The sequence below is a fragment of the Trichoderma camerunense genome (assembly GCF_050948025.1).
Source record: "Trichoderma camerunense strain CBS 138272 chromosome Unknown V8C40scaffold_18, whole genome shotgun sequence".
Lineage (NCBI taxonomy): Eukaryota > Fungi > Ascomycota > Sordariomycetes > Hypocreales > Hypocreaceae > Trichoderma > Trichoderma camerunense.
Window position 1 is genome coordinate 326450 of NW_028145352.1, and position 14279 is coordinate 340728.

The 14279-nt window shown below is 47.4% G+C and overlaps 5 protein-coding genes across 5 annotated transcripts; 2 read left to right on the forward strand and 3 right to left on the reverse strand.

Annotated features, from left to right (window-relative positions):
• Window positions 1–109: 109 nt before the first annotated feature.
• On the reverse strand, window positions 110–1099 carry V8C40DRAFT_253852 (histone chaperone domain CHZ-domain-containing protein). The gene is made up of 3 exons (XM_083217711.1): window positions 814–1099; window positions 728–740; window positions 110–673 (listed from the first exon to the last, which is right to left on the reverse strand). Exons 1-3 carry the CDS (start codon window positions 961–963, stop codon window positions 495–497), a joined length of 342 nt encoding a protein of 113 aa, XP_083069485.1. The 5' UTR covers window positions 964–1099; the 3' UTR covers window positions 110–494.
• A 267-nt stretch (window positions 1100–1366) lies between these two features.
• V8C40DRAFT_253856 (uncharacterized protein) lies at window positions 1367–2348 on the reverse strand. The gene is made up of 2 exons (XM_083217712.1): window positions 1664–2348; window positions 1367–1611 (listed from the first exon to the last, which is right to left on the reverse strand). Exons 1-2 carry the CDS (start codon window positions 2167–2169, stop codon window positions 1548–1550), a joined length of 570 nt encoding a protein of 189 aa, XP_083069486.1. The 5' UTR covers window positions 2170–2348; the 3' UTR covers window positions 1367–1547.
• Window positions 2349–3579: 1231 nt separating this feature from the next.
• V8C40DRAFT_253860 (uncharacterized protein) lies at window positions 3580–4739 on the reverse strand. Its single transcript, XM_083217713.1, has 2 exons — window positions 4148–4739; window positions 3580–4087 (listed from the first exon to the last, which is right to left on the reverse strand). The coding sequence occupies exons 1-2, from the start codon at window positions 4376–4378 to the stop codon at window positions 3776–3778; spliced, it is 543 nt and encodes a 180-aa protein (XP_083069487.1). The 5' UTR covers window positions 4379–4739; the 3' UTR covers window positions 3580–3775.
• Window positions 4740–4905: 166 nt separating this feature from the next.
• Window positions 4906–5676, forward strand: V8C40DRAFT_253862 (uncharacterized protein). Its single transcript, XM_083217714.1, has one exon. The coding sequence runs from the start codon at window positions 5280–5282 to the stop codon at window positions 5508–5510; it is 231 nt and encodes a 76-aa protein (XP_083069488.1). The 5' UTR covers window positions 4906–5279; the 3' UTR covers window positions 5511–5676.
• A 238-nt stretch (window positions 5677–5914) lies between these two features.
• On the forward strand, window positions 5915–6421 carry V8C40DRAFT_269269 (uncharacterized protein; the record flags this gene model as incomplete). The annotated part of the gene is made up of 1 exon (XM_083220065.1): window positions 5915–6421. The coding sequence occupies one exon, from the start codon at window positions 5915–5917 to the stop codon at window positions 6419–6421; it is 507 nt and encodes a 168-aa protein (XP_083069489.1).
• Window positions 6422–14279: the final 7858 nt, after the last annotated feature.

A 14279-nucleotide genomic window follows, 5' to 3' on the forward strand; every position in this document is an offset into this window, starting at 1 on the left:
CACAGTAGTGATTGAATCTCTACGAGATATCTGCTTGTCTGGAGGCTGTACTCTCGATATAACATAGTAAACCCAGGTCTACGGTACTCAGCTGCATCTGTCCAGGGTATGCGTGAGTCCCTAGCAACGAACGGTGAAGCTTAACCACTGGTGGGCCATTCACTCAGTGTGGGGAATGGCGGGACACAGCAAGGCTCCAAGAACACGATGCGCGGGCAGCCAGTACGTGTACGGCCTCAATGGCGGCGTGTGCAATTTTCAACGTCTCTGTTCTTCCCCCAACAAAGGGTGGCAACTAACGCCTAGCTAAATAGCAAACAGAGAACCTTTTTGTCGTTACATGACCCATCGGCTAAGATACTGGGATCCCCCTCGATATATGCCCAGCTCCCCTCCCAATCACCCGAGCTTTTAACCTTGGTGAACCCATAAACATTAACATCATAGACTTGTCAGTCATCCAATGGCATCGGAAGCCAAAGGGGTGAACTTGCTTAGCCGTCCATCTCGGTGTCCTCGTGGGCGGGCTGGAAGTCCTCGTCATCCTCATCCTCGTCGTCGTCCTCCATGGGGGTCTGCTCAGCGGCCCTGGCGTAGTCAATCTGGGCACCACGAGTGCGGCGTCCACCCTCGACAATGTTGTTCAGGTCAATTTCTTCCAAGCCGTCCTCTTCTGCTCAAGTGGTTAGATGGCTCATAGAAATAGTTGCTGGTGATGCAAATTTACCTGGCTCAGCGTTCTATCGTGAACGTTGTTAGCTATCTGACACTGCGGACGGACACGGTATGGGCGTGAATGGCATATGAACTTACCTCATCCTCATCATCATCATCGTCGTCGTCCTCATCGTCATCCTCATCCATGGCGGTGTCGTGAGGAACTTCGTCCTGAACAGCCTTTCCCTTGCCCTTGCTCTCAGCAAAGGAATCCTCGCCGTGAGGGTTGGTGACTCCGTCAGACATTTTGGGTGCAGGTAAGTACGCGAAAAGTGGTTTGTTAAGATGAAAGATTGGGAAATGACCAAGGGATGAAGAGCTCCTGAGAAGAGTGAACGGTCAGTGTTTTGGTAAGGTATAAGTAGGGCGGGCGAGCTCGAGGTGGATCGGGTAGTGCTTCGAGCTCTTTTAACATGGAGGCAACTCACCAATTGAAAGACGCAGGTTGGGTGCGCAACAACACGTCTAGCCCACTTAGGGATTAGCGCGTATCGAGATTTGTGTCTGTAAGTCACGTGGTCTCATCTCAGACAAGATCGGGAGACAAGGGACAGGCAACAAGGGAGATGGATGGATAATTGCTGTTGGATCGCTTAAGCATGGTATAGAGTGCAATGCAATTACCGGTCAGACACGTAGATGGATCAATGGGCAGGCAATAGTCTTATTATAGGGTATTATGTATCAACAAAAAAGCATTATAGCCATGTACCCAGATAGTGGTGAGTGGACAGGGATCACTAAGACATAGCAACAGCTCAGCCCTTGCCAGCAGCCACCCCATCACGGAAGCGTATATTCAGATTGATGTTATGTGTCAATTGTCGGCTCTATTTCTCGCCGCCTCCTCCGCTCACTGCCAGGAACACTATAATGGCAATCACCCACCAGTATCTGTGTGCAGTTAGTATCACAAGCTATTCTGGGGATGCAAGGCGCAACGTACTTCTGAAGGGGCGTCTTCTCAACCTCCTCAACCTTCTTTCCCTCTGGCGATAGAACAATTGGCTTGTTCAGCTCTGGCTGCTTGCCCTTGAGCACCGGCAGCACCACCGCTTGCGGGCCAAAGTCTCTCGTCTGACCCGCATCGATCCTTACGCCCTTGAGAGCAGCACTGAGAAGCTCTCCCTTTTCATCGACTGAGAGTATCAAATTGGGCGAGTAGCCCTTGCCAAAGTTGTCCACCGAGGCAACAGTTGTGCCAGATATCCACCGCGCAGACTTGGCGTCGTACAATCCGACACGGACCAGCTGTGTAGACTCCGGGATTTCAGGAGCTTCGTAGGAGATGATGGAGGATGACCCGCTGATGCTAGGATCGTATGCCACTTCGGCGAGGAGGCTGGGCGACTCGGAGTTTTCGACGGGCTGGACATAGATTTGCGCCGTGTGGAAATCGGCTTGGACCAGAGCTGCGGCACACAGGGCCGAGAGGAGGGTAATGACGCGCATGTTGTCCACACAAGGCTGAGCCTGTCCTTTTGCGGGAGACTTGCAGAGAAACTGTTGAAGGCGGTGTTGCGTTCGGCTCAGCACGAGTTCAAGCAAGTGTCGTTACCTGGCCTTGATTGCGATAAGGCAAGCAATGGTGGAGCAATTGCAAGGTACCTGCTGGTGCTGCTAAAGCTCTGTGCCGAATACGTACATTGGGGTGGTGGGTTTCGGCAGCACGTGCTGGGGTCCCAACAATGGGGGACGTCATACACAGGCACCGCATCTCAAACCTCAAACACAGATTCCATCTCGCTTACCTTGTATGGATAAGGATGCGTTTAATTTCTGTCATATTTTGTTTATATTCTACTAGCTGCGAACATTTTAAAATAAGGCAGCTCATTTAGAAGAAAAAGGCAACCGTCTAAAGTAAACCCCCTCCGTGTTCCTAGCTAAAATGGTGCGCATACAGACCTCCTAAGCTTTGCAGGGCTGGTTGACAGCTTCATCGCCATTTAACCATCACGATTTGCTTCCAACATCCTGCCAATCCGCCAACGGGGGCTGCCAACGTCCCGTGTCTGCAGGCTTCTAAACCGGGGCTACTCGTTTAAATCCTGATCATGAGGCAAAAGGGTCGCGGACATTCTTCTCGTCATCCTGCCAAGTGGCGTGGCTGCATGCACACACCACCTCAGCTGGACTAGGCGGCTGTATCCATGGCGAATATGGCTTAACCAAGAGCCAATAGTGCGCGTGAAATGACGTGCCAGCATCACCACCGCCGTCGCACCATGTGAGCGAAGTCGTTTTACTGGTTATCAGTCAACGCCCCAAGGATTCCTTTCAAATGTGTCCCGCAGACATGGAAGGTTGCCTTTTTTCCAAAAGGCAGATTTGAGTTGTCTGTCAACCATTTGTCCCAGGAGAGCCTGTTGGCATCTAAAGCACCAACAAAGTAAACCCGATCAGTCAATGATTTCTAACCAGGCCAACATGTCTCACCGAAGTGGAACACCCTCTTGCCACAGTAAGTACTGCCGAGATGGTCCTTTGTCAGACAAGCGCGGCCTTTTGAAAGAAGACCCCTGCAAACCGAAATCTTCCGCTTGGCATGAAGCTGCCTTGTGACCGGCAAGTGTCGGCCAGCGTTGGTAGACTTGGAGCCAACGCGCAGAAAGGCCCTCTTTGGAGTAATTGATGTGAGCGCCCTATTCCCGGAGTAAGTGACACCGTTCTTATGGCGTGAGATGAAAGGCCAACCGCGTAGTTTCCGTGCAAAACATGGAAGGCGAAGATTCTACTAATGCAGTACATCCGTATGCAGATGTATTGATGCTGATGCTACCAGGATGAACACACTCTTATGGAAAGCGAATAATCTACTCATGTAGTACATTCGTGTATGAAGATGTATTGATGCTGATGCTACCGGAATGAACACACTCTCATGAATTCTTTTGAGAGCTGATTACGCAAAATTACAAGAACATGACTGACATATATCCTTGATTAAGTCAAAACAACCAAAAAAAGCAGAACCACGGAACTCCTTGCGAACACATCCACCATCACTCGCTGCCAACCTTTCCGAGCCACAGAGCTCAACCGCGATGCGAAGTCGTCATTGCCCACAGTAGTCCAAGGCAAGGCACGCAGAGGCACACACGTCTACGACGGTGGGTAAAACGCGAAGAAAGACTGTGGCCGGGTCTTGGATAACCGCCGCAAATGGAAGGAGAGCGATGAATGTCGTCGTCAAGGTCTGCGACAGATATTTGTCCCTCCACTTTGGCCGGCTGAAAAGACGAAGAACACAACTCCAGTAGATGAAAGTAGTCGCCGCTATAAAAAACAAACACAACTCGCAAGAGTATCGTCTATCCTGGAACCAAAACAAGTGCGTCTGATTTCGCACCGCCACCGAATTACAAGTCTATCGTCATCTCAAGATGTCAGAACAGATATCGTGAACGGATGGGGTTGCTTATCCTACTGGATATATCCTCCAACATCCCTTATTTTCAGATCCTTTGCCGAACTGCTCTGGGATGATATTTAACGCCGCCGTCAACCCCCATGCTGCCAGGGTGTTGCATGTAGAATGTCTGCGACTGTCATGATTTGCCTCCTGCTGTGCCGCAGCGTAGATTTGTGCCGCCCCGACGCTTTGGTCATTCTTTGTGGCCGATGGGTAAGAGGTTGCTGTGTCATGCCGTTCCAACATAGGCCTGACGAACGTATTCAAGTGTATGGTTATATTCCGAGGCTGAAAATCATTTATTCAAAGATGACAGAAAGTAAGTAGACTGCGCAAAGATTCGGTAGCGCACACTCAACGTCGCGAAATAAGAAAGAATCAGCTAACATGTGTCTTCCATTGCTGAGCCTCATTACGAAGCAAAAACAGGCAGAAGATTCTTCGGGGGCATCTCAAGAATACCCCTCATTTTCCGCCTACGAGGATCATCGGATCCAACTATGGGGAGTGAGGCAATCCCCTTGCCTCCCAGCCCCCGCGCTACGTCTGGTTGCCTTACGCTACCTGAACATTGCATTTTGTATTCTGGGCGCGAACCATGTTGACGAGAGGCTACGGACTTGGTATTAAAGGTGTGCAACCAACTCATCCCTGAGAGGCTGGCAACGCTAATGTAAGACGAACTCTTTAGGAAATCCGACTCCCTTGCACGCCCCCTCCTCCTATCTCTCCGCCGTCGGGGCTTGTGTTGGCAACGAAAGCCTCTACGTTTCGATACCTGATCCATTTTAAGTCTCTTGTCTATCAACCTCTTACCCTTCTTTTCCCTCCGTTTGTCATATCGACACGTTTTCCTCACACTTCAACGAGCTCTTCTCGAGTTTCGTCTCTCATCCTCATCCCTCATCCTCACTAATACTTTTGTTTTACATCGACTCCTAACCTCACATATAGCATCTCGTCCATCTAACTTGCATATTCCGTCTCATCATTTGCTTTGGAAAGAAGCATAGCCTGCTTTGCCTCTTGTGATCTCTCTCATCAACTTTCTCTTTTCCCGTAACCTTGCCTTGTCTTTCTTGTTCCATCTCCCAAGTAGCATTCAATCCGGACAATCTTGACCAATATCTGCGATGGTCTTTAAACAATGGCTACTGCAGATAAATATTTCTCTTTCCGCATTAGTCCTCCTGCCGGGGAGCCAGCAAACTCATTTTTCCTGGGCTCCGGCAGCGACATTTGCGTAAGTCATCATCGCCTCATCGCTTCTGCTTTTATCAGACTTGTTGGGCTTATACGTGGATATAGAATTCTGGCCGCCTGGGGTTTAACGGGGATTTCCCTCGGCTTTCTTCACAAGCGATATTTTCTAGAGTGAGTTTATCTGCAAAATATTCCTATGGCGGGCGGTGGGAGGCGGAAATGCAGTGCTTAATCCTCGTTTGCAGGAACCCTCAGCGGACGATACTGTATCCGCTGCAAGTGTGGCTACCGTTTGTGATGGTGCTGCAGCCGTCGCTTGCGGATGCGATATTGCTTCTGCCGCTAGCCACAACAGCCGCCATGATTTTCATGGCAGCACAGAGAAGAAATCCAGATCTCGACGATTTGGGGCTTCCCATTCCAGTTCCTGGGCCGCGACGGCTCCGGATGCGCCGAGCGCTTTTGCTGCCAGCAGCGCAAAATCGCTGACAAGAGCCCAAGCATTTCCAAATCTTCCTTATAAGACCCGAGGAAGAAGCACAAGAAAAGCAACATCGCGAGTGTGATGCCCACGCCGAGATGGCATTGCAAAAGTCGAAGCGAGGCCAAGAAGCGCCTCTTTTTGACCAGGAGCTTTTAGCCGCCGAAGTCAAAGGCATATATGCTGGACTTGTTATGGTCGAAACTAAATGTATCGAGGTTGACAACGCCCAGTCCCTACCAAATGAACTTCAGGGCACCGACTTTGATGATGCACTCATCCCTCAGAACTGGCTGAGATTTGCGCTGAACAACAGCATCGACCTGCCAGCACTAATAGCTCTTCATAGTACTCTGCTTCATGAGCACCACGACTTTTTTCTAGCAAGCCAGCATCCTGCAGCAAGCCCCGCACTACGGCGGCTGGCATCAAAATATGCTATGCCCGCGCGAATGTGGCGGCATGGCATTCACTCGTTCCTTGAACTACTTCGCCTTCGCCTACCTGACTTGATGGAGCACATGCTTACGTTCATCTACCTTGCATATACTATGATGGCACTCTTGTATGAGACTGTCCCTGCCTTTGCAGATACTTGGATATAGTGTCTTGGAGACCTCGGTCGCTATCGAATGGCCATTGAGGATGATGACATTTGAGACAGAGAAATCTGGACCGGTGTCTCTCGATGTTGGTATTACATGGCGCCGCACATATCTCCACCGCGGGACGCCTGTATCATCATCTCGCTATATTGGCCCGCCCAAATGCCATGCAGCAGCTCTTTTACTACCTATACTATTACCAACAACTATTCCCAACCTGATTAAACAACCAGAGACTCGTCCCAAACCTCAGGATTACGGTTACTGTCCGTAGCTCGTCGGATCGTACTCGCTAGCATGCTGGCGACTACCCACCACAGGACACATCGCTGTCGATGCCGCATTTATGTCAACACATGGCTTCTTGTTCAACACAAAGCTCCTCGACATCACCTCCATTTTAAAACCCGCCGATCGCCCTTGACACACGCTGCATCACAGCAATGCCTAGGATATGTACATTATTTTACGTTTACGGAACCATGTGCCATGCGAGCATACGGATACAAAGCCGACCATAGGATCGAACAGCGTCATGATAGAATCCTGAGCCACGAACACCAGATTCAGCTCACATCCGACGTCTGCGTCGCTTTGCACCCTTGACTATGGCGCGTCGCTCTTATTCATGCCGTATGCAGACGATTTGGAGATACGAATGTTCTACCATACGTTCACATTTTTCTGGTGTTTATCCACACCTTCGGATTGTTTATCCCCGGACAGATAATTGCTGTGGCCAAAGCTATCAATCCAGACCTAAGCCTGCCAGCATTGTCGAACATTGTTGCCTACAGAATCTCGACCGCTGCCAGAGGACTTTGCCATGCGAGGTCTTCTATCAACCCAGGAGTAGTTTCCTTCTGGTCGATTTGATTGTGGCACCTCGATGGAAATGAAAAGCCGCTCGAACCAGTTTCAGTGCCCGAAGGCCTTCCAGAGCCAACTGCCAAGTTGACCATGATAGTCTCTGGTTGCTTAGGCTTTAGAGTCCAAGGGATTCTTTTGATACTGGCTGATTTGATTATGGCACCTTGATGAAGACGAGCGAATGTTCGAACTTGCTTCAACGTTCAATGTGCGACTAGAGAGATGACTGTGGATCGATCGTCTAAACTCACACGTCCGTACACCCCTCGCCTCGAGTTTTGAATGCCTTCTGCCGGCGCAGCCACTGGTGACAAACCCCATCGTCGGCTTAAACTCTATGATATACCTCGACTGAACGCCTCAAGCTCCTATACCGTGACGATGCTAGGCCACCTATTAGCAGGACAGCGCATCTCATGAGGCCAACGAAGCGAAGTGCACTCAATCAACTCTACATATCTTTCCTACGATACCATTCCGCATCACCTTTTTAATACTGTTTTTATTAGCGCGCTATACTCCCACATCGGCTGAACTACATCGAACTGCCTCTCCATACGTACCTTCTTAACCGAATAATAGAATACGGCGATTCGAAGCGACCTACCTACGTTTTTGCATAGCGATGCTTGTTCTATTACGGCATTTCTGTGCAGATATACGCATAAAACACAAAGATTTTATTTTATTTTATTTTATTTTATTATACGTTACCCAAAGACCTTATACGTTTCCCAAAGGCCTGATACGTTACCCAAAGTCTTCTTTGGTAGAGCAAACCTTCAACTTGCATAATTGGCGTTTGGGATTACTTTTTCGACAATTTTTTTGGTCTGTCGGATGAAGCATACACAGCTCGACTGTGGCTCATCATGTGGCTGGTCCGTTTGTTTTCTCTTCAAGATTACGTTTAAAAGTATATAAAAGGCTTTGAAATTGTATATAGTCTTGCATACATAGCCCGTTGAGGCATCCTGATTGTATTTAGTACTGAGCATGGATAGCGTGTCAATTATTTCTGTTGCTTCTTGATTTGCAGTTAATTCCCCATGTGAGAGGACATGGTATGAAATGCGACGATATTACATCTTTTCGTTCATCCATCTTAGTGTACAGATGAGCTGCTGCCAAAATTTCTGGATATTCGACTCGTTTCCCAACAGTAGTAGAACTCATTGAGGAAGGGTGAGTATGCGCAATATGGCAGTTGAATATATGTATCTACCTAAAAGTTCTACCTAATTGAATTTTCCAATCCACCATCGATATCCGTAGAGACTGAACAGGTGATGAAGTGGGAACAAACCCATGTTTGCTCATCCAACATGTCCACCACCAATGACCATGGAGCCTAAACAGAAGACAGAGGGAAAACAAACCCATGTTTGCTCATCCAACATATCTACCACCAATGCTCATGGAGCCTAAACAGAAGGCAGAGTGAAAACAAACCCATTTCCTCATCCAACATATCCATCACTATTGGCCATGGAGCCTAAACAGAAGACAGAGGGAAAACAAACCCATGTTTGCTCATCCAACATATCTACCACTATTGGCCATGGAGCCTAAACAGAGGAAAAGATGAAAACAAGCCCGATTGCTGAGCAAAAGAAAAACCCACCATCAACATCCATCGAGCGTAAACAGAAGACAAAGACGAAAGAAAACACCAGAAAACAAAAACGCCATGTAGTAGTTGGGGCTTTTGTATCGATCATAAGATAAGGCCTTCTATGAACGACACTCTAGCATTCTGGCTCTCTTTCATATGCACAGTCCAAGATGTAACAAGCAGAAATGTAGACATCTGTGACTATGGGTAAAAGTCGAAGGAAAACCGTGGCTGGATCTCTAACGAGAGCGGCTAAAGGAAGAAGGGTGATAAGCGTTGCTGTAATAATTTGGGGCAGAAACTGGCTCTTCCATCTGGGCTGGCTGAAAAGATTGAAGACACAGCTCCAGTGAAGACAAGTTATAATAGCGACCAATAGAATGCATATTTCGCAGGAAGTTGGTTGTCCGATGAATTGCGGCAGTCGTATGTGGCCTTGCAGCGCCCAGGCATCGCATATCTATTTTTGTTAGGCGGATATCATATTATGTGTGCATGTAGATGAGGATTCTGTGTTCGTTCTCACAGGATATATCTTCCAACAAGTCCCGTTCCCAGATCCAGGTCCTTTAGGAAATCGAGTCGTGACAATATTAAGAGCCATTGTCAATGCCGTTGTGCTCAGTACATTGGGGAGTGCATTTGGGTGGTCGCCTTGGCCGCTTTGACAACACGTATGCGAAGAACATTTCCCAATTTTCGTGGTCTGGGAACTTGTCTCCGGCATTCAGGTAATTTTGCATTAACCCGGTTTCAGACTATGCCACATTTGCCAAGTATTGACGATTTGTTGAATCTAAGCAATTTTGCGGTTTCTAAGCTTGCCGTGAGACGTTGACCGATGTGCAATGATAGATGTAAGAAGGTTTTTGTTATCGGCTGATGATGGGACGAAAACCACCTGCAGAATTGAAATCATGCTGGCACATGCGGTTCATGTATATTTCTATCGGCCAAGGCAGCTGGAAACGCCTTGAGAAAAGCCCTGCAAAGGGACCGCGGATCAAATGGGTAGGCAGAGCCTCATTGGGCGAACCCCCCTCCTTCATGAGGCCGCAGACGAAGCTCACCGAAAATCCATCACGACCAACCATGTTCAACCACGAAGGCATAACAAACAGCCGGATATGCAGTGCAACGCAATCTGGAGGCCTCAGCCTCCATTTAGTATTCCAATACGATTGCCCGAAAGCTTTCATCCATCTTACGCGGCAAATTCGAACGACTGATTGGGTCTGTATTATGTACTCCAAAGCGGCAGACTTCATGCATCTGAACAATAGTGGCCGCCTTACTCCCTCACATGCAAGTATGTGCATAAATGATGTAATACGTATCCAAATGATAGGCTCAAAGCCCCCTGGAACCCGGACGAGGCAAAAATATAGAGGCGCAGTTTGTGAGTTGTTGGTTTGCCTTGCGAGGTATTGGATGTCCCTGGAATTGTGTACTCTCCTTACCAGCCGCCATTGCTCCTTCGTTAGCAAATCCGCAATTAGATGCCTAAATATCCAAGGCCATACTTGAATGGCCGTAACAGCTCTCTCCTTGCTTCGCCCTTGATCCTCGAATTGATTCTAGTTATTACGAGAGAGGAACCAAATAGCCCTCTCCTCCCCGTGCCCGGTTCTTCGTTCTCGCTTAGTTGTTTCACTTTCTCACTGCGATTTGTTAATTTCTTTTTCGATAAGACGACGGTCCTGCTATACGCAGAGAGCTTGCCTTTAATTTGAATCCGTTACGCTTCCCCTCATGCTGTCGATATCTTTTGCCTCGCCGGTGATCGTTTCCCTCGAGAATAGATCAGTGGCAATACAGCCACTCTCGCAACCTGATAGTGGCAGCCTCTAGGCTGCTTCGATTCGAATGGGGTGGTGGTGGAAGGTGCTGATATCCCCGGCAAGATTGAGACAATGGCTCTTGCAAGCCAACATCTATCTATCAATCCTAATACTCTTGCCGGGGAGCCAGCAGCATCACTTCTCATGGGCCCCTGCAGTGACTTTTGGGTGCGTGGCTTATGGTTTTAGGAGAGATGTTATACTGATCTTCAGATATAGGATGCTTCTCTCCTGGGGATTATCAGGGATCTCGCTCATGTTCATACACAGCCAGTACTTTCTAGAGTAAGCAAGTCTTCTGTCTATAATAATTCTTGGACGTCAAAAGCGACAAACACTTGCCTAACACTTTTTATATATGTAGGAACCCTCGACAAGTTGTCACGTACACTCTGAAAATCTGGCTGCCGTTCGTTATGGCTTTACAGTCATCACTCGCCGAAGCCGTCTTGTTGCTCCCCCTGTCTACCACAACGGCGATGATATATTTGAGTGCAAGCCAAAGTCGGCAAAGCATAGAACTACAGGAGCTTCCTGGCCCTGTGCCTGGGCCACGACGAATGCGTTAGGTTGTCCCTCTGACGTATTAAAGCCTCAATCGAATCGATGCTTTGCTCGTTCTGTGTATCGTCTACCTGGTTATTTTGAAGTCAATGCAATGCTGGCGTGTCTCCGAATGTCTCTCCGGGTGTCATTAGCTTTCGTTTGCCTTTTGGTCATCACTTTTATAGACCCCAATCTAGATAGTTGCCGATGGATATACTGGAAATCATTTGCCAATCTTTTTCATGGATATATATCTCGGACACATTTTAAAGGTCCAACATCATCAATGCTACATGTACTGAGACGTAATAATCCCCAGAACCTGCTAGAGGATTGCCTAGGTTACGTGGGGCCATACCAGTACATGCTGGGATTCATATAGAAAAAAAGATGCCGGGGAAAATATTGTCTCTTTCATTCTACCCTTTCATTCTACCCGTTCCTATGCCTGTCTTGACCTCTACACCTAGCCCCCCCCCCCCTGCCAACCTCTTAACTGCCCTCCTTTTTGGTTTATCTCTCCCTTTACTACTCCATAACTCTCTTTAGCCGACCATCTCTCAAACTATCTCGCTACTTCGCCCCTACCTATACCTCTACGTCGCCTCTACATCCCCCTCTCTCAGTCTCCCCCGACTTCATTTTCTCCTTCCTCCCTTCCTCCCACTGTTCTTTAAACACCTTTGTTGTGACTGTGAATAGAAGTGAACATCAGCCACTCTATCGAGGCGGATCGAAAACCCGTCCTATGCACAGCCCGTATACCACTGTCATTACTGACAACAATATATTGTATAACTCTTGATCACTTAGGACGTCCACGAATGAATGTGGAAGCACTGGTATGTAGTCGAGAATGATCTTCCAATGATATGTTTGGGGGGCTTGCTCAACGACATGAGAAATAACCATATATACCACAGCCGCAATACAGGACGAACCTAGAAGATGCTGAAAAGTATTTCTCATCGGGTGAAGTTCGCCGTTAGTGGGTGTAGCATCTTACGGACTCGGTTTATGCTCCATCTTAGAACGTTTAATTGGACAACCGCCTTTCTCGAGTCGACAGACGTCTGGATAATCTTCTGTTCACTGGCTGTAAGTTGGCAGAAGCTGTTAGAATTATGCTATTCTTAAATTTATCTTAATAATATAACATACGATGTTTTGTAAACAGGTTAAGCTTGGGTAACGTTAATTTGCTTAGAAAAACTGTCGATTTCTGTTAAAAAAGGAGCAGGAGGAGGGAAGATGGGGGTGAGGGGTGCCGCATCAATTTTATATAATAATCCAGCCGTGGGCAGTTAAAAACTAGAGACGTGCGTGAAATCGTTACGCGAACAAAGAGATTGTTCATGAGAACCTTGAAGGCTTATGTATGATCGGTGACGATTCCTGGAGATTTCGCCTTAAAAAGAAATGCTGCATGTGACTTTCAAAGGCATGTTGATTCGTTCAGCCTGTACAACCTAAGTATGTCTCATGGCCTGAACAAAGACCTAGAGGCCTTATGTGGCCGACGTTCAGGCCATTGGGATTCTGCCACCAAGAAAGAATGTGGAGCTGGATATTTTAAGCCAACATGTGTCTCTCGGTACTGGTCCTTCTACCAGGGAGCCAGCAGCATCTATTCTCCTGAGCCACAATGATGACCTTTGGGTACGTGATTCCCTAACTCTCTTGTGGCACATTATGCTTATCTCAGGATAGAATCCTGCTGTCCTAGAGACTAACTAGACTCTCACTTGCTGTCATTCACAATTAGTACCTCTTGGAGTAAGTCAGCCTTCCACTCAAGCCCTATTTTTATGTTACATGTCAAGTGGCCGTAGGCATTTTCTTATCATTTCATATAGGAATCCACGGCGAATGGTCCTATATCTGCTAAATATATGGCTGGCCTTCGTGTTTGCGCTGCAGTCACCGCTCGCGGAAGCTGTTTTACTTCTTCCACTATCCACCACGGCTGCAATGATCTATTTGACAGCGCATCAGGGTCGTCGAAGACTTGAACTGCAAGGGCTCCCTCGCCCAGTCCCAGGGCCACGACGAGCGGGCTAGGCCAACATGGTCGACTGCCCCAAGTCCTCATGTTTGTTACTGTCATTGTCAATCAGTCATCCTAATTCAACCCAGCGCCCTGTCTTATTGCCCTGAAGCTGTCTACTTCATAGATGAAATAAAAGCCCTGTAAGACAAACCAGCACTGCCAACCTTGAGCAGTTCACTGGGTGGATGTATATAGGGGATACATGGTACACAAAGAGATGAAGGCTTCTTATTAGTGATGAGACATCTTGGGAAGGAGTTGGAAGGATTTCATAAATATTGTGTTTTCTTTTATGAGATAGATTGACAATAAGCTGCATACACATGAACGAAATACTATCCAGGTGAGCCAAAGTATTCGACCAAGTCAATCATTCTTCAACGAAATACTAATAGGTGCCCAAGGGATGTCAGATACCGGCTACATATAAACTCAGAGGCTTAGTTTTACAATGTAAATAATTTAATTCAAGAGATATTGAATAAAACCCTGAGGAATATCGTCCCTTGAAGGATGTGAGTGTGTTTTAGATTTGGGGTAGTTGAGTGACGATTGGTCACATACTGTACTAACACCGGTCCATGCAGCTTATAGAGTGATGCCTGCAGTATGAAACAAAAAGATGCAACAGGAAACCGGTTACACGATTGCAAATCAGTCTATGAGAAGCAAGTATATTCTCAGTGAAGACAATCATCTATGACAACCAGTAATGTAAAGGGAAAAAGATAATGCAGTTTATGATCACTTATTTTACTTCTATCTTCTCGGAATATTACTTTCTAAATATTAGGCGAGTGTTTGACCATTACTGGCCAACATTGAATGAAGTAGAGACGGACGATCCGGTATTCACAATTTCGGAGCTAATTATAGTAATGGATGACGTGAAAAATAATAGCTTGCAACTATGGTCACCATCTTAGCCATGCTTGA